At 36.6% G+C, this 11,239-nt stretch overlaps 1 protein-coding gene across 1 annotated transcript in view; it reads left to right on the forward strand.

Moving 5' to 3' along the window:
• The window catches only part of VPS13C (vacuolar protein sorting 13 homolog C), a 176,419-nt gene that overhangs the window by 109,063 nt on the left and 56,117 nt on the right, over positions 1 to 11,239 (forward strand). Inside the window, exons 49-53 of the mRNA XM_023761255.1 lie at positions 30 to 139; positions 3,674 to 3,843; positions 5,165 to 5,415; positions 6,963 to 7,192; positions 9,684 to 9,776. Of these exons, the coding sequence (XP_023617023.1) occupies positions 30 to 139; positions 3,674 to 3,843; positions 5,165 to 5,415; positions 6,963 to 7,192; positions 9,684 to 9,776 (854 nt within the window). The remainder of the gene's footprint in view (positions 1 to 29; positions 140 to 3,673; positions 3,844 to 5,164; positions 5,416 to 6,962; positions 7,193 to 9,683; positions 9,777 to 11,239) is intronic.

Raw genomic sequence — 11,239 nt, forward strand, 5'->3', positions numbered from 1 at the left:
AATTTTCGTATTTATGTTTGAACCATCAGAACAAGATTTGGCAGACACACAGCTTTCTGTGGATCAGAGTGTCACTCTGCAATTTGACTTTCACTTTGAATCTCTTTCCATTGTTCTTTATAACAATGATATCAACCAGGTAGGCACTAACTTTCTGTATTTAGAAATAAATCCTTAGCTCTTTATTGAATTTGGAATATTGGCATTTTTTGATGTTTATTCATAAAAATTAATATGTCTATGAAATTCTGTTTGGACTACAGAACATACATTGGTCTTGCTCTCTGACTTCACTTTGTTGGTGTTGTTAATACTACTAGGCAAAGGCAATTTTTTTATTTTGTTCTAAGTAACATTAGCACTAAAACACTAAAATCCATCACTAATAGAAGAATCTTATATATGAGAAACTAATTATATGCACAATTTTATTATATAGCTTGATACATAAGTATAACTATTTAAGGAGAATAACCTAGTAGTGGCTTTGGAACCTTAGAGGAATATTTTTTAAATTTATCATTATGATATAGTATAAGCATTAGCTATGTTTTTATTGAATAAATTTTATATGTAGTAGCTATGTGTTCAGGATACTCATTAATGAATTGAAGAACCAAGGTCCAGTCTCATAATTATTTGAATTAAGTAATGTATCAGTGGTATTTTGGAAAGCTATTTTTTTATTATATAGTGTCTTTTTCAAAAAAATTAACCTTTATTGTTGAAAGTATTACAAATGTCCCCTTTGTTTTTTTTTCTCATTGACCTCCTCCACCCTGTATCAACTCCTTCCAGGCCTTAGATAGTATCTTTTAATAAATATTTTTGGTTATATAAATCATGTCATATAATAATCATAATACATATGCCATTTGATAATACCTATAAGTTATATTGATTAATACCCATAATATATTCTAATTATGGGCTTTATATCTGTTGTTAATGTCCACTTATATGTTATCTTATATTTCATATTATTTTCTAAAAATTATGCAATATTCATACACTGTTACTGTTAAACCTTGACTACTATCTGTCATTTGTACAACAAACTGCCTTAATTTCTAATGTTTAATGTTAATTAGAAGATCAGAAAATTACCTTCTGGAAAATTAATAGTTAAATATGTTCTTCATTTCACTTAAGGTACCATCATTCCACTGGTTGCCCAGTTTTAAAATCTGTATCTTCGTTTATTTCCTTCTTTGTTGATTTTTATTCATTTAGACACTGATTACTATCAGTTTTTTCTTTGATTGAACCTTTGTCCTTTCCTGGCAGTTCTCACTGCTGCTTTATTTGAGAAATCTTAGCTCACAATTATAGTACCACAAAGGCTTCCTTGTTTATTATTCTTTTTATCCATCCTAGATATTGGCACACGTTCAGCTTCCTAAATGATTTTCATGCCATTTACAACTTCCCAGTGTTATGTGAATTTTGTCTTACTAAAAAAGATTCAGTGGTTCCAAGTTGTCTACAACAATATCTGTACCACAAACATAAGTATATTGTGATCAGTAGATGTGTCACAGGTCATTTCTGTTAATAGCTACAAATCAGTAGTTTGTACCCTGGCCTGGTGGCTCAGTTGGTTTTGGAGTGTCTTCCCTTACACCACAGGGTTGCGGGTTTGATTTTCAGTCAGGACACATGCCTAGGTCGTGGCGTGTGTGGGAGGCAGTTGATCTATGTTTCTTCTCTCTCTCTCTCTCTTTTTCTTCCTTCTTCTCTCTCTAAAAATCAATAAAAATATATCCTCGGGCTAGGGTTAAAAACAAACAAACATGCACAAATCAGAAGTTTGTGAATTATTTACATTTTTAAAAATATATATTTTTTACTGATTTCAGAGAGGAAGGGAGAGGGAGAAAGAGATAGAAACATCAATGATGAGAGAGAATCATTGATTGGCTGCCTCCCGCACACCCCCAACTGGGGATCGAGACTGCAACCCAGACATGTGCCCTTGACCGGAATCGAACCTGGGACCCTTCAGTCCACAGTCTGATGCTCTATCCACTGAGCCAAACCAGCCAGGGATATTTTTTTTTAAATATTTTATTGATTTTTTACAGAGAAGAAGGGAGAGGGATAGAGAGCCAGAAACATCGATGAGAGAGATCGATCAGCTGCCTCTTGCACGCCCCCCACTGGGGATGTGCCCGCAACCAAGGTACATGCCCTTGACCGGAATCGAACCTGGGACCCTTCAGTCCGCAGGCCAACGCTGTATCCACTGAGCCAAACCGGTTCGGCCAGCCAGGGATATTTACATTTTTATAAATTAAAGTCATTCCAAGTTTGCTAATAATAATATCATTCTGACCCACTTGCATGCAATGTACTCTCTTAAGTGAGAGTATAACGTGTGCCCAGAATTGCACATCACCAGTACCCCTCATATGAATGTCATGGTCTGTAGTGAGCTATCAGGACTAAAGTTCTTTAATTAATTGAAGACTTTTTTTCTTTGGTTGTTTGGTTGGATTTTGTTCTTTTAAAGTCTGGGCATACCTACAGAATTTGGAGCTATGTGTTTGGTGACATAAAGATTGAGGTCCTTTTTCCTATAAAACCAATTTTAAATCTTTCGGATTTGAGACCTTGATTAGGCCTCTATATTTCTCTCCAGCCCTCATTCCCTAGCATTCTTTAATTGGACTATTCAAGCCTAAGCAGCCTGTACCTTGTGCCTTCAGAGTATCTTGAATTGTTTGTTCATGTTTTCTCCCTATCTAGATTGTCTTCTACACTTCTTAGCCTGTCTAATCCCACTCAGTTTCTGAGGCTCAGTTACGCTCTCACCTTCTTCATGAATTTTTCCTGGCCCACAATGACCTCTTTGACCCTCTGAGCTTTTGCTGTTTATATTCTTTACCTAATCACTTCATGCCCTTTGTGGAATATAAATATGAACAAATAAATGACTACATGTCTGTTTCTTTTTTCATTTACAACTTACAATATCTCTTTGTGATGTTTGTTGCAATGTATTTCTGTGTTTTTTCTTTTCTTTTCTTTTCTTTTCTTATTTTTTTAATATTTTATTGATTTTTTACAGAGAGGAAGGGAGAGGGATAGAGAGTTAGAAACATCAATGAGAGAGAAACATCAATCAGCTGCCTCCTGCACACCCCCTACTGGGAATGTGCCCGCAACCAAGGTACATGCCCTTGACCAGAAACGAACCTGGGACCCTTCAGTCCGCAGGCCGGCACTCCATCCACTGAGCCAAACTGGCTAGGGCATGTGTTTTTTCTTTTCAATTAGGGTATAAGTTCACTAGCGCACCTACCATGCCTTACCCTTTCTTGTAAACCTCATAATTCCTATCATGGTGTTTTTTACGGAAGAGCTCATTAAATATTTATTAGTAAGAATGATTGATTGACAAAAATATATTCTGATTATTTTTATTTGCCACGAACTGGTAAGTATTTATATATTAACTATTGTTGAAGATCAGCACATATATATGCATTTATTTGCATGTACATATACACTGACGAACGAATATTTTTCATTGTTCTGTTTTTTGTGTTTCAACACCTGTTCTAAAATTTGTGATATTGATTTGCCTTTAATTTCTTAATTAAAAATATGTTTATAAGTAATTACATAATATTTAAAGATAATTGATTCTTTTGCTTGAAATATACCACAGGAATCCAAACTTTCATTTCATAATGACAGTTTCCGGCTTGGTGAACTCAGATTACATTTTATGGCCTCCTCAGGGAAGATGTTTAAGGATAGTTCCATGAATGTGGGCATTAAACTTAAGACATGTACCCTTGATGATCTCAGAGAAGGCATTGAGAGAGCAACATCAAGGTTTGTCATTTCCGAATTTGCTGTACATTATTTAAGGTTGACATTACACCTGGCATTGTTACCAGGTATTGATTGCTAGGTTTGGGATGATCAAAAGAGGTCTTTGGTCATACTGCAACTTGAAGAGTATCAAGAAGTAGTGCTGACATCAAATTCAATTGCTTTAAAGTTTGAATTAAAGGCAAGTTTAATAATAAAATGGAATATTCTTAAAAGTAGCAACCAGGAGAATATAAGAATTTTAATAGTTAAATCCATATGGGGTGGCCCATTGGTAATGTATTTTTCTAAATTGTTCCCAGTAGGCAGAATCTTTTTTAAAAGCCTTAAAATTATATATAAACTTTCTTTGTCTTATTTATTTTGTCTATAAACAGTCCTGTGAAATTTCTCTCAAAGTTTTAATAGAAGTGGAATCCCTAGCATTTTCATATTATCAACACATTTTTGAAAGATTAACTTATATTAGCCTGCTATAGAGTGAGGATTGTATAACTTTAAATAGACTAATGATATTTTTATATCTTTCCCAAATAATAAGACACAATATTTTTGTCCTTAAATTTTTTTTTGAAAAACAAAATAAAACAAACAACAACAACAAACTGTGCTGCTACCTAAACTCAGACTCATACTGGATACTTCTGAGCCCTTTGTTTTTCTAAGAGATGAATAAATGAGAAAATAATGCTGCCATGCATCCAGCTTTTCGTTTTCACATTTCATATTTGAGGTGGCTGTCCACAGCTGCCTAGCCAATGGTGATTAAAGGCCATCATCTTTTTGGTAGTCTCCTCTTTCCAGCATATGTCCTGTGTGGGAATTATCATTGCAGTCAATTTATGAACACTGGCTGATTTGAATTATATTGAATACTTTTGGACTCAACTTGTATAGGATGGTTTTTGGAGATGAGGAAGTTTTATTTTGGTAAATAATCTTAAAGAGGTGTCCTTTAAATTTTGTGGGACCACATTAATGTGTTTAGTTAATTGTTGAAATTTCTTCCAACAGTCATTGTTTTTCTAGTATTGCATTATAATGATAAAATATCCTGTAATTGCCCAATAATTTGAATCTTGCTATAGAGATAAGGAGACCATGTTTTGAATGCTCATTAGCTAATTAGACTCTAGTTAATAGTGGTCTTTTTTCTGTTAAGATGAGAAAGAAAGATTAAGACATATATATATATATATATATATATATATATATATGTGAAATATATAAGATACATACATATATATTCATATATATATGAAATTTTTCAGCTTTTTAATTATTATAGCAGGAACAAAATAATGAATGTATATTTTTTCAGAATGATTGATAGGAAGAACGACCAAGATAACAACAGTTCTATGATTGATATAAGTTACAAGCAAGGCAAAGATGGAAGAAGTCATCTTGATGCTGTTCTTGACAAGCTGTATGTATGTGCCAGTGTGGAATTTCTGATGACTGTGGCAGATTTCTTTATCAAAGCTATGCCTCAGAGTCCAGAAAATATGGCAAAAGAAGTACAGATTCCACTGCGACAGACTTCTACAGCAAAACTCAAGATAGAAAAAGGTTAGCAGAGCTTCTCTGTCATAGATGACAGCTTGTATATTTTAACAAAAATTACAAGTAGGCAAAAAGAGAAGTGGAAACTAAGAATGTAAAATTATTCTTTAAATTTAAACATATTTTATAGAAAAATTTTAGTAAGCATAGATTTATATGATTAGGAGCCAGGAAACTATTCTTCCCAACTCTGCATTACATTTCTTTACTTATTCAGAAATAGAGTGAGCAAATTAATCTGGTGTCTGTGGTTCCCCTCCTTATAGAAGGGAACTCTTCTATTCAAAGAAAATATTTGGAAGAAGTATAACATATTGAAGAGTAATTGAACATATAAAAACAGAAGGTGGGGTATTGGAAGACAGCATGATGCCCCTGGACATCACCTTAGACTCCTTCAACTCACTGGAATGCTTGCAAATGTCTAGTCAGTGTACACTGAAGTCACTTCCTGCTGTATTAATTCTATATCCAGCATTACCAATACATCAGTCATTTGTATGTTACGTTATAATTATCTGAGGTCAGGTATTTTTCTCTCTAATGTATAACTCAGTAAGATTAGAAAATTACCATTTACTGGCAAAGTCAGAATTTTATTTTTTCATTTACCTTTAGTAAACAGTAATCATCTATACTAATAAAAGGGAAATATGCTAATTAGACCGGGTAGACCAGCCATCTTCTGGACATCCGACTTCCTTCCGGACAAAGCCATGGTGGTGGGGGCCAAGGCAGAGGCAGTTAGGGGCGATCAGGCTGGCAGGGGAGAGCAGTTGGGGCGAGATCAGGCCGGCAGGGGAGGGCAGTTAGGGGCAATCAGGCAGTCAGGCAGAGGCAGTTAGGGGCGATCAGGCAGGCAGGCAGGCAGGTGAGTGGTTAGAAGCCAGCATACCTAGATTGCGAAAGGGATGTCTGACCGCCTGTGGGATCGGGCCTAAACCGGTGATTGGACATCCCCCAAGGGGTCCCTGATTGGAGAGGGTGCAGGCTGGGCTGAGGAGGGACCCCCCCCCCCCCCGTGCACGAATTTTGTGCACCGGGCCACTAGTATCTAATATCTTTGTATTCATGTGTACATTTAATACATTTATTCTATAGATTGTATGACACTATGTACTTTATGGCGAAAAATCAATTAAGTAGATATAATGGTCTATTTTATCATGATCTCTTATCCTCTTTGTGATATTTCCTTCTCCTATTTCTCCTCCTTGCCCCAGAAACATAACCAAATAATACACATTTATGTGTATATACGTGTACACACCTTAAGTCTGACATAAATAACTTCAAAGCAAGGATATCTCTGCTAGGTCAAAATAGTAATGGTCTTCTGATGACAGGGATCAGCTTCCATTATCTTGCTCAATTAGCATTTGTTAATGATCATTCATTATTAGTATGTATCAGTCATTTATTAATATTGTTAACTTCACCATATGCATTAAAGCAGGATATTAGAAACAACTTAGCATAACTAGATAGCATGTATTCAAGCAACAAGATTTACTTTACTACAACTTTTCTGGTTCCTATTATTGTTTCTTCAGATGACTCTGTGAGACCAAATATGACTTTAAAGGCCAGGGTCACAGATCCAGAAGTGGTATTTGTTGCCAACCTGACAAAGGCAGATGCTCCTGCTCTGACAGCCTCATTCCAGTGTGACCTCTCTCTATCAACGTCCAAACTCGAACAGATGATGGAAGCTTCTGTGAGAGATCTTAAAGTGCTCGCTTGCCCTTTTCTCAGAGAAAAGAGAGGAAAAAATATTACCACAGTAAGAATTACCATCTATATATCCTATCTAATAATAGACAAACATGGTAATTGACCGTACCTTCGCTACGCCTCCCATTGGCTAATCAGTGTGATATGCAAATTAACCGCCAACAAAGATGGCAGCTAATTTGCATACTGCAGGCAGGGCGGGCCAGCGCAAGCCGCCATCCGGGCCCCTGTGTGCCGCGTAAGCCCCGCCGCCAGCTGGGACCCCCGTGTGCGGCCCTGGGCGGCGGGGCTTGGCGGTGCGATCGGTCCGAGGAAGCCCTATTCTTGTACCCCAACCCCCTGATCAGCCCTGCCCTGTGCGCAACCGGGGACGGCACCCCAACCCCCTGATCTGCCCTGCTGAGTGCGCGACCCCGGGCCGTACCCCAACCCCCTGATCGGCCCTGCCCTGTGTGCGACCGGGGGTGGTGGGGCAGGCACCTAGGGATCGGGCCTGCCATTTGCCACCCAGGGAGCGGGCCTAAGCCAGCAGGTGGTTATCTCCTGAGGGGTCCCAGACTGTGAGAGGGCACAAGTGGGGGTTGAGGGACACCCCCCCCCCCCCACCAGTGCACAAAATGTTGTGCACCAGGCCTCCTATATATATATAAAAGCCTCAATATGCCAATTTGTCCCATGGGAGTTGGGCCAGGAGACCGATTGCTCGCTATGACGTGCGCTGACCACTAGAGGGTAGCACGGAATGAAGGAAGGCCCCAGCTAGCAGTTGGCAGCCAGGAAAGGGAGATCCCGCCCGGTGGCCGGCAGCTGGGGAAGGGAGGCCCAAGTTGGCAGCAGCTGGAGAAGGGAGGCCCCGGCCGGCAGCTGGAAGGCCCCAATCGGTCCTGATTGCTGGCCAGGCCTAGGGACCCTGCCCATGCATGGATTTCGTGCACTGGGCCTCTAGTATATTATAAGCTTAGATTGAAGAATGCAGAAGAATGGCAGAAATGGTTGATTCATAGAATCCTAGAATGTGAGAATTCTACAGGACTTTAGAGATTATTTACTGACAAACTTGAGGTTTTACAGACAAGGATGTTAAATTCCAAAGATGTTAAATGATTTAGCCATGGCTGCTAGTGACAGAACTGGTACTACCTCCAGTCTGGTTTTCTTTTCATTATGTCATCTTTTAAACTGTACTTGAATTTTAGTACAAATCAATGTGCCTTTTCAGCTGTTTCTTTTTTCACTAAAGTATATCCAATGAATGAGTGAATGAGTACTAAAATCTTGAGGTTTATAACAAAAAAAATCAGTTAGACTTATATGACCAAAAGATGTTGTGTTTTGCTGTATTAAAAGTTATAGTCAATTATATCAGTGGTTCTCAACCTTCTGGCCCTTTAAATACAGTTCCTCATGTTGTGACCCAACCATAAAATTATTTTCGTTGCTACTTCATAACTGTAATGTTGCTACTGTTATGAATCATAATGTAAATATCTGACATGCAGGATGGTCTTAGGCAACCCCTGTGAAAGGGTTGTTCGACTGCCAAAGGGGTCGCGACCCACAGGTTGAGAACCACTGAATTATATTTTCACATTGTTGGTGAAAATATATTTTAGTTAAATAATTCATCATACTGATTTTTTAATCTTAAATTGATAATTTTATCTTATTGCGACCCATTTGTAGTGTTTTAAACTAAAAATTTCTGTAGGCAAAGTGAGTTTCATAAAGAAATGCAGTGCTAGGCTTAGTCTGTACTTTATCATGAAACATTCTGTAGTGCGATCTTCTTTTGATATGTCACAGAAAGCTCTGTTAATCACTCCATTAAATGCTCATCCTAATGTTTTGCAAGTTTATGTAGTACCAATTCCCCCATTCAATTCAGGTGCAAGGTTATTTTATTTTGTTAATGATATATGAGAATATAGGCTTCATGGTTTTAATAAATCCAGATTTGAAATTTATTCTAATAAGGACCTTATTATATTCAAGACTGACCTTTTATTAAGCAATCTGGAAACTGATTATTTACTTACCATAGTCTTTTTTAAAGGTATTAACAGAACTATTTTTTGAAAGAAACAATTTCAAGTGATTTAGCGGTCATAAAAGTTATAATGACATAATTTCATTTCCTCTAGTACCTCTTTGCAAATGTCAGATCTTACCATCATCTTTAGCTCATTTTAATAGATATCTTAAAAGTAGATTTTATAGTGGGCATCACTTAAAATATATTTAAGAAAAGGAAACATTTCAATTTCTAATAGTAAATGTACATCATTAGTTAAGAATTTGGCATAAAGAAATTGATCAGAACTCTTTTAAATTTAGATTCTTTAATGTAAGTTCTTTAACAATGTTCATAGACTTGCATTACTTTAGAAGAGCTCTCACAAGAGCTTCTCAGCTAGTTTGCCTTTTTGCTTTTAGTAGTAGGCTGTAATTGAAAATGTCAAGTTAAGTAAGATGCTCTTCTGTGTTACATATATAACAGTTCTATTACTAAGAAAATGTGATTTTCATTTATTTGTCTCTAGGTCTTACAGCCCTGTTCTCTATTTATGGAAAAATGTGCATGGGTTTCAGGAAAACAAAATATAAATATTGTAGTTGGAGAATTTATAATTAAGGTTAGTGCCTATTATCTTATTTGGGTGAAAATTAATTCTTTTTCTAACAATATCTTTTGATGTCTCATAACTAGACCATTATGCTAGTCATATATTTGGTCATTAATAAATATCTCTAACATTAAAATACATTTTTTGCCCTGGCTGGCTTGCTCAGTTGGTTGGAGCCTCATCCCATGCATATACCAAAAGGTTATAGGTTTGATTCCCCTTCAGGACACATACCGAGATTTGGGGTTCGATCCCTGGTCAGGGCTTGTACAGGAATCACCTGATCAATGTTTCTCTCTCACTCTTTCCCTTCTTCTCTCTAAACATATCCTTAGGTGAGAATTTAAAAAAATTAAAAAATAAAATAAAATATATTTTTCATTAATGCAATTATTTGTTTCTACTTTCTTTGAAAAAGTATTTTCAAATATCTACAAATGATCAGGGTAGTTTTTATCAATTATATTTTATGTGCATGTTGGGGACATTGGGTTTGGAGAGAGAGCAGAGATGGGATGGTAAGAGAAGGGAAGAAAGGATAGAAAAATGAGGTTTTTATTTATTTGTAGTGGTTATTTTTATATAATTTTATTGAATGCAATAATTATGTGATTAAGTGTTTTATTTGGCTTATGAAATATTTGTAATGACAGATGTATGCTAGAAATAAATTTTTAGTTTTTTAAAAAATATCTCTTACATTTAAAGCAGTCTCTTTTCTCCATTGGCATTCATATTCTTTAAGTATGACTTCATGACCAGTTATAAAAGGAAGATATAGAATAATCTCCAACATCTATTTCTCTCTCTGCCCAAAGGACACAAAATTGAGGTGGCTAATACCAATTTTGCTAGTAACTTTACTATATTGGTAAATAAGCAATAGCAATTAAACCAAGGCTCAAACAAAAGTCATTTGAATTACCATATAAATAACAATGCAGTTTTTTTTAATATTTTAAAATAATGGATCGTTTCGATTGTATTTTGTTAACAGATTTACTTTTTTAAAGGCTTAAAGTAGTAAATGAGGAGAAAACTGAATTTGCATGCACTTTGTCTAAGGCACCAAGGGGGATTCGTCTTTCCATTTCTTTATATATCAATTTATTTATTTAGTCAACAAACATTTTTTGAACTCTTACTATGTGCAAAAAATGTCCTGTATTTGGGCGTTGGGGATACTTGGTCCCTGCCTTCAAAAAAGTTAATGACATGAGCGAGAAAGCAATAAATCAGTGACTCCAGCTTTCAGTGCTAGAGGCATGCACTAGGTGCTGTGGGAGCACAGTCAGGGGTCCTCTGACTCAGACCAGGACTTCTGGAAAACTCTCTGCACGTGGGGCTACTTCAGCTGAACTTTGACAATCGGAGGGCGGTTAGATGGAGAGAGACAGGAGGGGTTATCCATACAGAACTGACAGTATTCACAAAGGCAGAGGTGCGGACTTTTTTCTGCTTAGAGATGTGCC

The sequence above is a fragment of the Myotis lucifugus genome, unplaced genomic scaffold (assembly GCF_000147115.1).
Source record: "Myotis lucifugus unplaced genomic scaffold, Myoluc2.0 scaffold_204, whole genome shotgun sequence".
Lineage (NCBI taxonomy): Eukaryota > Metazoa > Chordata > Mammalia > Chiroptera > Vespertilionidae > Myotis > Myotis lucifugus.